The 17,386-nt window shown below is 37.3% G+C and overlaps 2 protein-coding genes across 4 annotated transcripts; one reads left to right on the top strand and one right to left on the bottom strand.

Moving 5' to 3' along the window:
* The first annotated feature begins 1,125 nt into the window (after window positions 1–1,125).
* On the top strand, window positions 1,126–11,217 carry alg3 (ALG3 alpha-1,3- mannosyltransferase). Of its 2 annotated transcripts, none has more exons than XM_086079707.1 (9): window positions 1,126–1,336; window positions 3,289–3,388; window positions 3,470–3,617; window positions 6,159–6,319; window positions 6,875–6,995; window positions 7,068–7,273; window positions 8,350–8,426; window positions 10,756–10,900; window positions 10,964–11,217. In XM_086079707.1, the coding sequence occupies exons 1-9, from the start codon at window positions 1,153–1,155 to the stop codon at window positions 11,136–11,138; spliced, it is 1,317 nt and encodes a 438-aa protein (XP_085935833.1). In that variant the 5' UTR covers window positions 1,126–1,152; the 3' UTR covers window positions 11,139–11,217. The 2 variants fall into 2 exon arrangements, with proteins under 2 accessions (XP_085935833.1, XP_085935825.1); XM_086079699.1 differs by having other exon boundaries at window positions 8,350–8,428; window positions 10,760–10,900; window positions 10,964–11,109.
* Window positions 11,218–12,415: 1,198 nt separating this feature from the next.
* LOC147180645 (uncharacterized) lies at window positions 12,416–15,481 on the bottom strand. 2 transcript variants are annotated; one of them, XM_086073500.1, is made up of 5 exons: window positions 15,185–15,467; window positions 14,427–14,526; window positions 14,171–14,286; window positions 13,902–14,084; window positions 12,416–13,083 (listed from the first exon to the last, which is right to left on the bottom strand). In XM_086073500.1, the coding sequence occupies exons 1-5, from the start codon at window positions 15,281–15,283 to the stop codon at window positions 12,763–12,765; spliced, it is 819 nt and encodes a 272-aa protein (XP_085929626.1). In that variant the 5' UTR covers window positions 15,284–15,467; the 3' UTR covers window positions 12,416–12,762. The 2 variants fall into 2 exon arrangements, with proteins under 2 accessions (XP_085929626.1, XP_085929636.1); XM_086073510.1 differs by lacking the exon at window positions 14,427–14,526 and having other exon boundaries at window positions 15,185–15,481.
* Between the last annotated feature and the right edge of the window lie 1,905 nt (window positions 15,482–17,386).

The raw sequence follows: 17,386 nt of genomic DNA, 5'->3' as shown, positions 1-17,386 counted from the left end.
TGACAACTGCCTAGACCCCGGGGGCTCTTTAAATGCATTTTGCAGTTTTCCATTTGCAGTATGTGACAGAAGACTGTGTCCCTCTGCTGTTCAGTTGGTGCACTAGCTGCACACCGGAGGCAACCAACCACACAGAATAAAGCACTTCCATCCAACCCTCCATCCATCCATCCATCCAACTAACCAACCAACCAACCAACCAACCAACCAACCAACCAACCAACACAGAAAACAGGGCAAAAGCATGCACGCGGCCTGTGATCGAAATCATTTGTTTGAAGAGAGAGCAAAGCGTTGGTGGCTAAGATGCAATGCCCAGAAACAATGGCTGCTTGTGCCGGAGTCACATTTTTTTGGACTTCCTCACACACACGCACACAAAATGTTTGTTTTGAAAATACATTTGAACATGTTTCTTATAGTCCTGTTCATATTATTTGATACCTTTTTATTTTCCCATCATTGCACTATTTCATGTTTTTACTGTTGATATTCTAACATATTGTTACCATCAATTTGATCACTCTAGATGTTGTTTATTATTTCACTCAGTTGCACTGCTGGGTTTGAACTTTGAATACAATACTGTAACATTGATACCTTACTGGTACACTGTTGCACTGCTGGGTTTGAACTTTGAATACAATACTGTAACATTGATACCTTACTGGTAGATAGTATAATGATTTCATTACAGTACATTAAGAACTACTGTCACATTTATAAACATGTTAAGGTCATTCTACCCTGTATATGTAAGTCCAACATTACATTTTGTTATGTACTTCATACACCTAGTATATAGTTTTGTTTTTATGTATTAGTTTTGTTTTTATTGTGGATACTGCTAGTACTGTGATTTCACCTTGTGAATAAAAGCTCTCTCTCTCTCTTTGTCTCTCTCTCTCTCTCTTAAAAAAAGAAGAAAAAGTATACTTGACTCAATATAAAATACACAAAGTGTCTAAACTTATTACAATCACCTGCAAAATAAAATAACTCAAAAAAGTATCACCGATATCTGAAATGAAAATGAACACCTTGTGGTCATGTACTCAGCGTCACGTGACGCAGGTTGAACCATGACGTCACGAATAAAGCTCGACTGCACATGCGCATGAGCGTATCGTGGCAACTGCAGCTCGCTTAGCAATGGCTGGTGGAGTAGCAAGGAAAAAGCCTCCCGGCTCCGCGTCTCCTCTGTGGGCGACGCTTCAAACGCTTTGGCAGGAAAAACATTTAGTCCTCTTCAAGACCGAATACACCTTCTTAGTGGTGTCTGTCTTGTGGCTCTTAGAAATCGGCATCAATGTATGGGTCATTCAGAAAGTGGCATGTAAGTAGCTCGGTGCTAGTTAGCATGCTATGGCACCGTGCCCTCTTAACGGACGTATCTGAATGCTACAAGGCTAGCCTAGCACGAACACGGGGACAACCACCTGTCAAATGAAATTTAAAGCCGACGCATGGCTCACTAACTTGCTGAGTTACAATGTGGACGTATCGATTTTTTTTTAAACTGCCTAGATTGCTTCAACTATTACCGCTTAGAAAGCGTCATGTTTATTTACATTCCAGTAGTGTTTCCCAACTTTTGTTTATTGCCCCAATGGCACATAAAAAAAAAAAGAACTCAAGGTACACCACTAAAAATGACCTAAAAGTGTATATATACACTGAAAAAAATGATGATCATAGCTTAATTTATTCACAAATTTACTTGGTGTGAAATATGTGCCTGTTTAGTTAAACACTAGTGAGTTATTGGTTTGTTTTATGAGTGGGAACAGGTGGATACAGGTTAATTGTACCTTCTGCTATTTAGTAGAAGTGCATTTAATTGGTCTGCCTGTCACTATATGTTGCTGGCACAGATAGATAACATAGAAACAAAGCAGGCAACTAAACGCCAAAACATTTTCGGACCAATTGTGAAGACTGATGTACATTACTCCATTGGTTCTCGAACAATTTCAACATCAACACTGCTTCAAAATTAACTGCACTTGAATAATCATTATTAACTCATTCACTGCCATTGACGCCTATTCATTTGAACTATTTCTATTAGTTTAACATTTTTCCCCACTTTTGTTAAAAAGAGGATGAAAACCTAGAATTGTTTTTTTTTTGCACATTTAGAACAGATATAAAATGTATTATTCGTGAGTTAACTAGTGAAGTCATGCAAATAATTACAATTAAGAATTTTAATCGTCTGACACCCCTAATTTTTAATAATCTTTTTTTTTATCGTGAGTTAACTAGTAAAGTCATGCAATTAATTACGATTACCTAATTTTAAATATTTTTTTCTTTTAAAAAAAAAGATTAAAAAGAAAAGATTATTCAAAATTAGGGGCGTCAGGCGATTAAAATTTGTCATCGTAATTAATCGCATGACTTCACGCGTTAACTCCCGATTTTATATCTGTTCTAAATATACAATAAAAAAATTATAGGTTTTCATACTCTTGTTAACAAAAGTGGGAAAAATGTTAAACTAATAGAAATAGTTAAAAAAAAAAAAATTACATCTATAGCCGTCAATGGCAGTGAATGAATTAAAAAAAGAAAACATTGAAAATTTGAGATGTCAGGCGATTAAAATTTGTAATAATTAATCGCATGACTTTACTAGTTAACTCACGATTAATCACAAATTTTATATCTGTTCTAAATGTACCCCTCCCAAAAAAATTCTAGGTTTTTCTACTCTTAACAAAAGTGGAAAAAAATGTGAAACTAATAGAAATAATTGAAATTAATTTTTGACGTTTATAGCCGTCAATGACTGAATGAATTAAAAAAAGAAAAGAGTTCAAATGTGTTGCACGCAAAAGTTGTATGAAATGTGTATCGAAATGATTGGAAACTAAAAGATTAAAAGGCAATAATACTGTATATTAAATTCAACTAAACTATACCTGACAAATGTTCTGGGCTGGCTTAAAAAAAAATGTTCTAAGCCCCTGTAATATTATGCACGGTTTAAACATTTATTTCAATGATTCTTTTCTTAACACTAGAGGGAGCTCATGTGCCACTGTGGGTTCCACTATGAGAATCACTGCACTACTGTACTGTCTGGCTTACAAGGTTGACATCACTACAGTAGTAGTTTGTTTATGATGAAACAATATTCCATAAGTCATTGGTATTCATATATGGTACTACTTTCCAACCTTTCTTCAGTTCAGACACATATTTTACATTTGAAAAATCTCTTTTTGGGGGGAAAAAATAGGACAGTATTTTGCTTAAAACAACGAACCTGTTATCCCACAGACACTGAAATCGACTGGAAGGCTTACATGGATGAAGTGGAGGGAGTCATCAATGGCACCTATGACTACACCCAGCTTCAAGGGGACACTGGCCCCTTGGTGTAAGTCACACTGGGCTGTTGCGCGTGTTTTATGTATGCAACAATGCAGAATCGAGAGAGTGCTCCTTTTGTTTTTTGCAGGTACCCGGCCGGTTTTGTGTATGTCTTCACAGCCCTTTACTACATCACCAGTTCTGGGACAAACATCCGCCTGGGCCAATATGTTTTTGCTGTGTTCTACCTCATCACGCTGCTTCTGGTCTTCAGAATATACTGCCGTACCAAGAAGGTAAGTTTGAGGGAAAGGGCTGATCTCTTCCGCTTGTTCTCGTCACACCTCGAGCAGTAGCATTTTAGACCAGCTAGGAGACTTGTTGGAACAGTGTTTTAAAGTAGAGTTAGAATTGTATCCGTCTTAAACCTGGAATATTTTTTGGGCATCAAGTGTAATTTCTATAAATTCTCATCTGCACTTGAGCAGCGTAATTGCGGACTGGCACTGGGTTCTTTAGAGATTTTCTGGAGCAGCCTGTTGAATGAGCCAGTTCAGCATCAAATGTTCTCTTCTCCGAGTTCTTGACGGCACTTGAGCAGCAGCTTTTTGGCTTTGCTGGACACTTGGAGCAGTTTCTTCATAAAGCAGTTCTAATAATCCATCATAGAGGTCACAAAAGCATCAAGTGTTCTTTTCTCCAAGTTCTTGTCGGCACTTGAGCAGCAGCATTTTAGCCTCACTGGACACTTGTTGCAACAGTCTCTTCACAAAATGTTGGAATAAGCCATCATGGAGGTAAGTGGTCTCAAAGTTCTTGTCAGCACTCAAGCAGCTGCATTTTGGCTTTGCTGGACACTTGTTGGAACAGTTTATTCATAATGCAGTTGGAATAATCCAGTGTAGGTGTCACAAAAGCATCAAATGCTCTCTTCAAGTTCTTGTCGGCACTCGGGCAGCAGCATTTTGGCCTAGCTGGACACTTGTTGAAACAGTTTCTTCATAACGAGTTGGAATAATACAGCATAGACATCACAAAAGCATCAAATGTTCTCTTTTCCAAGTTTTTGTCGGCCCTCGAGCAGCAGCATTTTGGCCTGGCTGCACACTTGTTGGGACAGTTTATTCATAATGCAGTTGGAATAATCCAGTGTAGGGGTCACAAAAGCATCAAATGCTCTCTTCAAGTTCTTGTCGGCACTCGAGCAGCAGCATTTTGGCCGAGCTGCACACGTGATGGAACTCTTCATAAAATAATCCATCATGGAGGTCACAAAAAGTATCAAGTGGTCTCAAAGTTCTTGTCAGCACTCAAGCAGCTGCATTTTGGCTTTGCTGGACACTTGTTAGAACAGTTTATTCATAAAGCAGTTGGAATCATCCAGTATAGCGGTCGCAAAAGCATCAAATGTTCTCTTCTCCAAGTTCTTGCCGGCACTCGAGCATCAGCGGCTGCAGACTCTTGAGAGACTTGGAGCAGCCTGTTAACTCATTCACTCCCAGCCATTTTCACTAAAACAATCCCCTTCACTCCCGGATGTTTTACTGGATTTTGACTGGTTTTGCAAGTTCTAATTAGAGCTGTCAAATGATTGAATTTTTTAAATCAGATTAATCACATCTTAGAATTTTGATTAGTCGCGATTAATCGCTTAATAATAATTATTTTTTTATCAACAGTTTTTCCCGCCAAATTTGAAGAGCACTGGTTGTGTTAATTCTTTTGACATTTAATGTTATGAGGATGTCTTCAACATTTTTTGATTCACTGCACACGCTCACCCTCCTCTTTTTCTAATCAGTTAATTACTTGCATAATTTAATGGAAAACATGACCCCAATATTTTGACATGAACAAATATTCTAAATGTGATGCGCTCACATTTATTAAATGCTTTACTTTAGTGCATGTAATTATGTTTATTGCTAAAACACAACCTGTGCTACCTTAAACGTAGCCATCCGCTGTTAGCTAAAGGATAATCTATGGTTAAAGTTAATAGTGCGATTAATCTGCGTTAATTTATGATTAATGCTTTTTTTTTTTTTTGTGATTAATTAATCAGTTAACGCTTTAACTTTGACAGCACTAGTTCTAATGCTATAAAAACAGTAAACCTATGAAAAGAAAGATTAGAGTGTCTTCTTTCTATTTATTTTGTTTTGCAGCAATTAGCATTAGGAATATAGCTAAATGTCATCATTATTCACAAATCTATTTCGAATTCTGAGTAATTGTTGTTTTTCAACACGGTCCTGGTTCATTTCCTATGTTCTGCTGCTACCTGCTGGCCGTTTGTGTAATAACTACCATTTCTTCAACCGCTCTGTCTTTGGGACACTTCAAACATTTAAAATAGAACATATTTATACGTTTTGGGGAGCAAATGAGTTAATAGAGTTACAGTAATCCAGTCGTCTCTCAAAAGCATGGATTCCTTTGTATTCCTTTTCCGAGTTGTCCTCTTCTTAATCAGATTGAGATTCGTTAGAGACTTGTTGGAGCAGCATTTTTAAATTAGTTAGAATAATCCAGTCATATTACGTTCCCCCAAATTCTTGTCAGCGCTTAAGCAGCAGTATTTTGGACCAGCTCCAGAGTCTTTTGAGACTTGCTGTAGTAGCCTGTCAATCTAGATTTATAAAAATCCACCCTTAAGTTTCCAAACATATGGAGTAGTTTTTCACCACCAAATGTTCTCTTCTCCTAGTTCTTGTCATCCACTCAAGCAGCTGCAGAGACTTTCAGGAGAAACTTGTCAATAGAGATACATTTTCCATTTAGAGCGGCTTTATCATTGAAAATGTTTCTTAATTAAGTTCCTGTTGTTTTCCCAGGTTCCTCCATATGTGTTCTTCTTCATGTGCTGCGCCTCGTATCGGATCCACTCCATCTTCGTGCTACGTTTGTTCAATGATCCGGTGGCCATGATGCTGCTGTTTGCAGCTGTGAACCTTTTCATCGATGGACGCTGGTCTCTGGGCTGTGCCGTTTACAGGCAAGTGTGGGCCCCTTAAATGAATTTCCTCCTGTATTGCCTACTTATAACTAGGGGTGTGCCAAAAAAATCGATTCTCATAAGAATCACGATTCTCATTTAGTACGATTCAGAATCTATTTTAAATGACCCAAAATCGATTTTAGTTAAATTATTTTATACTGTCTTGCCTTTGTGTGTGCCTTTATTGGGAGCACTGTTCATGTTGTACTCGATTTGGCCACTTAGGGGCAGTGTGGTTCCACGCCGGTCTGATACACTGTTAAGTTGTAGCCACATTAAAGAGTAGAAGGAAAAAGTCACGATCAAGTTATTCCAATAAAAGTTGTTTTTTTGCCGCGAGTAGTCTTTGCACATCTATAAATTGAAGCAAAAGTCATTGTCAATCAAATCATTTTGAATCAAAAATCATTCTTAACCGAAAATCGATCCTGAATCGAATCGCAGACCCCAAAAATTGGAATTGAATCGTGAGACATTCAAAGATTCCCACCCCTACTTGTAACGTTAGGGGTATTTCCAATTTACAGTCCAGTCTTTCTCTCTTTCTGACAGTTTAGCAGTGTCTGTGAAAATGAACGTGCTCCTGTTTGCCCCGGGACTACTTTTCCTCCTGCTGTCTGAGTTTGGCTTAATCAGGACAATCCCAAAACTTGGTCTATGTGCGGGCATACAGGTAAATGCTCATGTACACTGCCTCACATTTACAATTAGCAAGTGTCATTTTTAACCAGTGCTGATTTTACAGCTCTTGCTGGGTCTACCTTTCCTGCTGGAGAATCCCGTCGGCTACATGAGTCGGGCTTTCGACCTGGGGCGTCAGTTTATGTTCAAGTGGACCGTCAACTGGCGCTTCCTGCCTGAGTGGCTCTTTTTGAACCGCTACTTCCACTTGGTCCTGCTGGCAGCTCACCTGCTGAGCCTGCTGCTCTTTGCCCTCCGCCGCTGGAAGAGGTGAGACAAACTCGAGCCAAGTGTATTCTTCAAATAAATGTGGCGAGGGGAGCATAATACGAGAACGACGCTGTGTAGCCAGTTATTGAATACAACAAGCAAGTAAACAGAGGACATCCAGCTTTCAATTTTTTATTTTATTTTTTTACTGTAGACAACTTAATAACTGTTGTGTGATTAATGGTGTTGCTTCGCATGTAAGCATGCTCTAAATTTCCTTGATTGAAAATTAATTCATTCACTGCCGTTGATGGCTTTAGACGTCAAAAATTCATTTTAACTATTTCTATTAGTTTAAAAATGTTCCCACTTTTGTTAACAAAAGTATGACAACCTAGAATTTTTTTTTATTGTACATTTAGAACAGATATAAAATTTGTGATTAATCGTGAGTTTTTTGTGTGGTTTTTTTGTTTTTAAGTTCATCAGAGGCAGACAAAACAAGTTTTACTTCTTTCTGTCCCCTTTCATTCTTTTGCTTTACTTGGAATTTGAATATTGTTTTTATTGTCTTTTTTCTTTAAAAAAAAATAATGAAATTAATTGATTGATTGAGTTAACTAGTGAAGTCATGCAATTAATTATGATTAAAAAATGTCATCGCCTGACGCCCCTAATTTTTAATTTAAAAAAAACATTTACATTTAAAAAAAAAAGAAGAAAAAAGCAAAGATTATTAAGAATTAGGAGCGTCGGGATTAAAATAATTTCCGTAATTAATCGCATGACTACACTCGTTAACTCACGATTAATCAAAAATTCAAAAATTTGTTCTAAATGTACAATATTTTTTTTCCTAGGTTTTCATACTCTTGTTAACAAAAGTGGAAAAATTTTAAACTAATAGAAATAGTTCAAAGGAATTTTTGACGTCTATAGCCGTCAATGGCAGTGAATGAGTTAATTTTATAAATAACATTTTATAAAATAGCGCAAAGTGTAAACTTTACTAGTACTTTTGTACATGTGATTGTTAATATTTAAGTGTTTTTCATATAAATTTTACTATCATAGGTTAGCGATGGACATTTTGAATTGTGTTCACTGTACAATAATTGGGCTGTCTTTTGTCTAAGATCTGGAGAAAGCTCATTGGAACTCTTAAAGGAGCCTGGCAAGAGGAAAGTCCCAGCTCAGAAGAACACCGTCAACCATATCCTTCATGTACATGTGTTGGAAGTCTGAACAGTTTGCAACTAGTCAGCTTTACTCCACACAAAAAGTCATATCTCCAATACCTTTCCTAAACCTCTGTGGAAAATGTCATCGGTGTCAGGACAAGATGAAAAGGGCTCCCTTTCCAACATAGGAAATGAAAGCACTGTTTGAAATTAAAAGTCTACTTTTCTTAACTGACATCATCATGCTGCGGCGAGTTTTGGTGATGTAAGTCTCAGGACTTGAACTGAAAAAAGCATTTTTTCGATTCATGCTCTTTTGTCCTATTTATTTCAGTCAGCCAACAGTAAGAATGACAGGCTAGTGTTTCTTTTTTCCTCCCCGCATACTTTTGAGCGTCTTCATGTAGAGTCGGTAAACTTTGTCGATAGCCTCTTGCTTTAAATATTACTTCTATTATACTGTATACTTTATATTATATACAAATATTTCCTTTTCAGTTGTAAAAGTTGGTCAGGAATAATTTTTTTCTTTTTCTCGAGGGCAGTACTTTGCAATTATTTTTTGTTACGCCCCCTCAGTAAGAAGAAAAAAAATTGTGCCCTCTCTCCCCAACTTAACTCTGCAAATATAAATAGTATAATTTGTCTACAAAATTGTTGTAAGTACACCTCTGCAGAGGAGCTAATACTCCTTGTGTACTCTGTGACAGTGAGCACCACTGCCATCTACTGTAGTGGATGTGCAATTACATTTTATTCTAGTTCACCTTAAAAGAAAAGAGAAAAAAATCCCCGGGTCACATGCACCCCCGTATTTGAGAATGACTGCTCTAGATACATCTGAGTCACCTCTCTCGGTTAGGAAAGGAACATTTTTAGCAAAAAAACAGGCCTTACTGAATAATGCTCCATGTCAGAAGTTGTCAAACTATGGCCCGCGGGTCATTCGTGGCATATTCTAATAATAAACAAAGCTGCACCAATAGGTAACAACAAAATGTTGAAAGCCAGCACACTATTTTAAAATATTTTTTTAATGTATGTTTTGTTTAAATTTTGTAAGTTAAAAGCCGAAAGCCAAACAACAACATTGAATCTTACTACTACTAAATATCATACAATTAAAAAAACAAAAAACTATCAAACGGATGTGAATAACTTCTTGCTTTGACACCGATGATTTGATTTGATCTGTATTTATCTCGAGCAAGTACAATAAAAGTCAACAAAAAAGCTCATACAAAGTGTTCGATTCGAAAAGGGGCAAAAAGAAGCCAAAGCTTATCTTGTCCTACCGCCTCCTTACAATCCAAATCATTACCGCTAACAACTTTTTTCACTCAGAAACGTATCAAATAAAATACAAATAAAATTATGCATACATATACAGAATGTGCATACATATATACAATAATAATAATAATTCAGAATACAGTACATAAATGAAATAAATTCCCACATCTAAATAGAATGAATTGCATCTAAACCAGTCAGCTTTCCAGCCCCGCTTACATGACCATAAATGATCATTTGTATCTATACTTAATGTCCTTAACTCATTTACTGCCATTGACGGTTATAGACGTCAAAAAATCATTTGAACTATTTCTCTTAGTTTAAATTTTTTTTAAAAGTATGAAAACCTAGGGGAAAAAATTATTGTACATTTAGAACAGATATAAAATTTTTGATTAATCGTGAGTTAACTAGTGAAGTCATGCAATTAATTACGATTACTAATATTAATTGCCTGACGCCCCTAATTTCTAATCTTTTCTTTTCTTTTTGAATAAAAGATTATTAAAAATTAGGGGCGTCGGGTGATTATTTTTTTTTTTAATTGTAATTAATCACATGACTTCACGAGTTAACTCTCGATTAATCACAAATTTTACATCTGTTCAAAATGTACAATAAAATACAATTCTAGGTTCTCTTACTCTTTTTAACAAAAGTAGAAAAACGCGTTAAATAGAAATAGTTCAAATGAATTTATGGCAGTGAATGAGTTAATATTTTGTCTTTTTCAGTTCTACACCAAGACCATTCCAGAGCTTTTACCCCACAAACTGAGATACACATACTTGTAAGACTTGTACGGACAGCAGGATGCTTTAGCTCATGTTCCCCACGAAAATGTCCTTGTCTATCCATGAAATGTTCTGAATGTTGCTGATATTTCGATTTTCTTTTTTCTTTTTTTAAATATGCCTAACTGCCTACAGACTATTGGAATGGTTTGTAGCGTGTTTCATAAACATCATGTAAAGTGGCCCTTTTTTTTTTCATCACATTTTTTCTCAGTGGAAAAAGTTTGGACATTCCCAAAAGCGTTTCGGTCAGACCTTAACAAGCAACCACAAATCGTGCTCGTCCTGTTTACCTCCAACTTCATCGGCATGTGCTGCAGTCGGTCACTGCATTACCAGTTTTACGTGTGGTACTTCCACACGCTGCCCTACCTGCTGTGGAGCGGAGGAGTTAAAAAGATGGCTCATCTGCTCAGGTGAGTCACAACGCAAACGCGTACGAAAGCATACGACGTAACGCAGTTCTGCTCCGATTTTAGGGTCCTCATCCTGGGTCTCGTTGAGCTTTCGTGGAACACCTACCCCTCGACTTGCAGCAGCTCCATGGCCCTACACGCGTGTCACCTCGTCATTCTCCTCTGTCTGTGGCTGGCCCTTCCAACTGCTGCAACTGGAACGCAGGCAAAAGCGCCCATTAAGGACAAATGCAAATGAGGCACAGGTGCAAGTAGAGGAGGAGGTGTGTCATTGCATCCTCTCTTTGAGCCTCAAGACTCCCAAGCAGAGAGAATGGTGCTGATTTTATTTATTTTTTTGTTGGGTGGGGGGGGGGGTTACCTCTTTGCTTCTGCTAAAAGTGACGAAAGCTAATGTGTGGTTGTATTTTGGGACCCACGTAGATGTTTGCAGGTATGAAGAGAGGGAAGTACGGATTCTCAGGTTTCAATTTTCAACTCGCCGTCAAAAGGGGACGTTGTGTTTTGTAACCATTTTTCACAAACTTTTTGTGCCATTACGATACCACATGACTTTTTAATCATTGATATGAGCAAAAGTGAATGGTCAGTGGAAGAACTCCGCAGTATGAGACAAAAGCACGGGTGGTGACCTGATTCAGCAAATGTGGCAAAAAAAATATGCACCTAAAATACTATAATTGCAGCTTGCCTTTTAATCTAATATTTAAATGTGGTTTTTTTTGTATTTTCCGTACACAAAATGAAGGAGATCAGGCCGGAGACAGTCATAGTCATAGCTACCGGTAGTTGTGATCTGGTGATGTAATGATTCACAACACTCGTCAAGGAGCTGTCACTGGAAAGGTGACATTTTATAATACATGTTAATAAATCGGGCCAGGGAACAACAAACCCTAAAACAGATTTTAGCCACAGGTTCTTCTATGAGCTCGTTTACCTACCTGTTAAGTAGAAGCACCCGTGGCTAAAGTCAATCTGTGGCAGGGTTTTTAACTTTCTGGACCTGCATTTCCCAACCCTGATTATATTTGAGTAATATTTCTCCCAAATGTTGATGTTGTAGCTGTAAATGTACACCAATAGGATTGTTCCCACAGATTTTGCATTTGCTGCTGACATCATTTTTGATTTTCTGTGGCATTACATGGTTGGTCGTTGCACCATCATGTCAGGCATTGTTAGCAGAGGCAATTCTAGGGTCTGTTGGGGCCCCCTCCAACTAGTGTTTATCATCATTTTAATAAATCAACAAAAAAATGTGAGCAGCAGAGGTTTTTATTTCACATTAACTCATCCACTGCCACAAATTAAAAAATAAATAAAAAGCTTATTAAAAATTAGGGGCGACAGGCGATTAAAATTTGTCATCGTAATTAATCGCATTACTTCACTAGTTAACTCTCAATTAATCACAAATTTTATATCAGTTTTAAATGTACAATAAAAAAATTCTAGGTTTTCATACTCTTTTTTTTTTAACAAAAGTGGAAAAAAATGTCAAACTAATTGAAATAGTTTAAAAAAATGTTTTATGTTTATAGCCGTCAATGGCAGCGAATGATTAATAAAAATGTTTTAATATATATATCTGTTCTAAATGTACAATATAAAAAAATCTTGGTTTTTATACTCTTAACAAAAGTGGGAAAAAATGTAAAATAGAAATAGTTCAAATGAATTTTTGCCGTCAATGGCAGTGAATGAATTAACATAAACGACATGATTTTTGCACGATTCACAGGTTAAGAAAAGAGATGCACTTTCAAAATGCGATCTAGATGGCGCTCCAGCCATAATGATGATGTCAGACTGATATTTTATAGACAATTAATAAAGTTGAATACAGTGGCACAAACTATTCAGTCTCTTGTAGTGGTGGCGGTGTTTGGCGTGCTGGTCAGGCCAGTGGCCAGGCTGGGCAGGGATTCGCTCCCTGAGCAGTTGAGCAGGAGGTACTGCTGCTGGCTGGGTTTCTGCTGCTGAAGGTCGTGCCTACTACCAAAGTCCAGAGTAAGGGCCAGCAACTGTTTGCTGTAGGAGTTCCAAGCTTGACCTTGTGGAATCTTCATCATGAGAGTTGCCAGATACCGGGCGAAGCTTTTGACCTCTTCCTCGTGGCTCGAGGACGTCGCGTTGTGTCCCGGGATCTGCTGCATAGCTTGGTTAGCTCTGGACAAAATCTACAACATAGAAAATAACCATTTCCATTAGTGTAGACGCCTCACCCCCAAATATATATATATATATTGACAACAATATGTTCTATGCAGCCCCACTAGTCTAAATATTTTTTTATATATAATATTTTGGTTAAAAGGAACCCCAACTGTAATGACAAGTTTGTTATATATTATTTATTTGGTTCTTACTAACATAACTACGAGATTCATTTTTCAAAAATTATTTCCAGTTTAATACATTTTGTAGAAATTTTATTTGGACGTACGCTGCCATTGTTATTTACTTTTGGGTTGCAAACTACCGTCGTTAGTAGGAGTGTGCCAAAAAAAAATCGCTTCTCATAAGAATCGCGATTCTCATTTAGTACGATTCAGAATCGATTTTAAATGTCCCAAAATCGATTTTATTTAAATTATTTTATACTGTCTTGTCTTTGTGTATGCCTTTATTTGGAGCGCTGTTCGTGTTGTACCCGGTTTGGCCACTGAGGGGCAGTGTGGTTCCATGTGGTCTAATACACTGGTAAATTGTAGCCACATTGGAGAGTAAAAGGAAAAAGTCACGATCAAGTTATTCCCCAAAAAATGGGTTTTTTCAGCGTGGAGCCGTTCTTTTGAGTGATAAAAGTGGCGCGAGTCGCGCGCTAATTAGCATTAGCGAGTCAAACTGGAGTAGATCATTACAATTCCTTGCACATCTATAGATTGAAGAAAAAATCATTGTCAATCAAATAATTTTGAATCAAAAATCATTCTTAATCGAAAATCGATTCTGAATCTAATTGTGAGACATTAAAAGACAGGTTCAGGTGCGTCACCTTTAAAAGCATCTCATCAGCATTCCTATGGATGGTCAAAGCATCCGGGCTGGCCTGACTGCTCTGACTGCTGCCCTCCTCCGCTCTCTTGTTCCCAGCAACAGTGCTGGTGGACGGGATGGAATCAGAGGCAGTTGGCGGTGGCTGTGGATGTGATTGTGTTGTGGTCTTGGAAGAAGGGAACTACAACACAAAAATATAAATGAATGTATGCATACAGTTTTTAAAAATAAAAGTAAATATTCTATTCATTTTTCCCCGACTCCTACCTTGTGTGTTACTCTGCCACGTCTCTTGATTTGTGGGCTGACATCTGCCTGTCCAGACTTTTTGTTCTTTCGCTTGATGAACCTGGTCCTGTAATTTTTCTGGAACCTGTGCTTATCTGTAAAACAAATCACATAAACATTTGTATTTATATATGTATATATAAGGGGTGTGCCCCCAAAAATTTATTCTCATTTAGTACGATTCAGAATCGATTTTGAATGTCCCAAAATCGATTTTATTTAAGTTATTTTATACCGTCTTGCCTTTGTCTGTGTGTGCCTTTATTTGGAGCGCTGTTCATGTTGTACTCGATTTGGCCATTTAGGGGCAGTGTGGTTCCACGCGGTCTGATACACTGTTGTCGTTGTAGCCACATTAGAGAGTAGAAGGAAAAAGTCACGATCAAGTTAGTCCAATAAAAGTTGTTTTTTTGCCGCGAGTAGCGCGCTAATTAGCATTAGCGAGTCAGACTAGAGTAGATCATTACGATTCTTTGCACATCTATAAATTGAAGCAAAAGTCATTGTCAATCAAATCATTTTGAATCAAAAATCGTTCTTAATTGAAAATCGATTCTGAATCGAAGGCCCAAAAATCTGAATTGAATCGTGAGACATTCAAAGATTCCCACCCCTAGTATATATATGTATATATATATATATATAAATACTACTTTCCAATATATTACTACGTATATGCATTAAAATCCCGATAACACAAGAGTACACTAATTCAGTGGTTCCTTATTTTGCTTCGCTAAAAAATAAATATGTTGCCTTGATACATAGATGGAAATAAAAGGAATTTTAAAAAAAATGTTATCCTGCCTTTATTACGTGCAACTCATAAAAACATTTTAGGCTATTTATGGTGCAATCTTAAAATTTATTTCACGAATTGCATTAGCACCTCTCATCTACAGGCGTTGTAAAACAAAGCACCTCAAAAAAAGGCAGCCAACATTTCTTTGTCGGCCGATGTCCCAGCATAGTTCGACCACTTATTTTTCTCACCTTCATCAGAATTTGACGAAGAGGAGTCATCTGGAAGTTGAGCAGCAAAAGGGGTGTCTGCATCATCTTCCAAATTTGAGGGGAGTTCTGCCTCGGCATGAACGTCCACGACCTTCGCAATTGCCTTCCTCTTTGTGCGTTGTTTACTCTTGCCTTGCATGACCAATGTGGAGAACGTGAGCTGATACCTCACTGAGCGGTGAACGGTAGTGATGGGACGTAACGTGTCGAGGCTTCGGAGCGTGTGTCGAGTAATTCAGGAAGACATTTCTGAAGCGCGTGTCGAGGCGTGATTCATTCCGGTCAAATGGCGTCACCGATTACGCTTGGCACGTCATGGGCTCAGGAAGTAGTTCGACTTTTGCAGTTTCACACAGCATATATAGTTCAATGCTTCTCCGCAAAAGTTGCAGGTCGGGGGGGGGGGGGGGGGGGGGGGGGGGTCATGGAGGCTAAATCCTCAGTTTGGCAACACTAATGCAATGACGCGTTACTTTGAAAATTCACGTCATTTGCAAGCGCTTGTTCTGCGCTAAGCAATTGAAGTACAACAACAATCAGACTTGTTAACCATTCATCTATCATTACAACTATCAGTACTCATAAATACGATCCCCATCACTTCAGTATCCGTAAGCACAGTCCCCATTACCTCAGTTTACACGCAATCAATGCCTCATTATTATATTTCCTTCAGGATAACTAATTTTCATAACATGACATTACCCTCATATTATTATTGAACTGATTAACTGCATGAGTGTAACACACAAGTCAAAAATTTTCCTTTTTTTTTTTAAACAAACATAAAGCAACTTCAGCATGTTAAAAACCTAATTTTAAAAAACAATGCCCAAAGTAATAATACACAAAACAAATATTACTCAATTACAGGTAAATAAATAAAAATACAAATTGGCAACTAAAGCATGTGTAATCGTTTCTAAAACAACACTGTTGCTAGACAGCAAAAAAGCAGAAGAACAGTAGTTCAAGTTACAGTTTTTATTTCAGCCACCAGGGGGGTTTGTGTGCACATGAGGCCTCACGAGCAGAACCTTTTTGTGAACTAATTTGATGGAAAGCTTCGAGTGTTCAAAAAGCTTCATCTGCCCATCACTCGTGAATGGTTGCAGTCCTCAAATAGGGGTCAGGGACCCCTGGTGTGGTGGTGGTGGTGGTGGTGTGTGTATCTGACTAAAAGTTGACTTTATAAAGATTTTTTTAAATATTATTAATGCTATTAATGCTACCCCAACAAGGCCAGCGCATTCAACACACTGTGCGTCACTTAAGACTTTTTTTTTGTTATTTCAATTACATCTTTATTAATTTATTTCCAATGTTTTACCATCATTTTTTTTCCATCTAACTTTATTGAACAATTGTAAACGGAATTGTAAATAGACAATTTCAAGCCAATCCTGTAGCGTGACGTCATCTGTAGGCGACCCAGATACTATCTTTTTTTCCCTTTTTTCCCCCTCTTCTTTATGGAATATATGCCACGGAGGAGGCGGGACTTCCGACTTCCGGGTTTTCACCCATCAACTTTATTTTTCGTTTCCGGTTTGTGTAGAACTGACCATATCCCATGATCATCCCAGTTTTTGAAATAGAATGATTTTTTTCTCATGAGGATATATCTGTTGTTGTTGGAGTATTATGGGGTGTAAAATTATGATTGTATATTAATTTCCAGTATTGTAGGACATGTTCATGAAATGTTGACAATTTTATAGGCAATTAAAATCAAAATTACATTTTAAAAGGAATTGAATGCCACCTACTGCAGAGAACATTTTGGAGGGGAGGTTGAACCACACTGTATCCATATGGCCAATAAAATGTTGTAACCATTTTAATTTTAGAGCACCGTTCATTGGATCAAAATCTATAGCATTAAGACTACCTTCCACTATAGATTTGACAACATCGTTTTTTCCTTATGTAATGATGTCTATTTTTTACAGATGAAATTGAAATTATTTTGATTGACTTGTCTAACAACATTCTGGAACTTCAAGGAAGTATGCATGGTAAATAATCCTTGAGAGTCCCTCCATTTTAGACAGCAGCAGCCTACCAAATATGGAGAAGTCCCTCTGCAACCATATATTTAAAATACATTTGCTCTTCTTTACTATATTATTAAAATTATTTTTTAACTAGATCGTCTGGATTTTTTTAAAATAGTAATTT

This window comes from Leptonotus elevatus, chromosome 1 (genome assembly GCF_054856555.1).
Source record: "Leptonotus elevatus isolate MCC_2025b chromosome 1, RoL_Lele_1.0, whole genome shotgun sequence".
In the NCBI taxonomy this organism is placed as follows: Eukaryota; Metazoa; Chordata; class Actinopteri; order Syngnathiformes; family Syngnathidae; genus Leptonotus; species Leptonotus elevatus.
The sequence above is the reverse complement of the archived record's forward strand: the minus strand, read 5'-3'. Positions and strand labels throughout refer to the sequence as shown.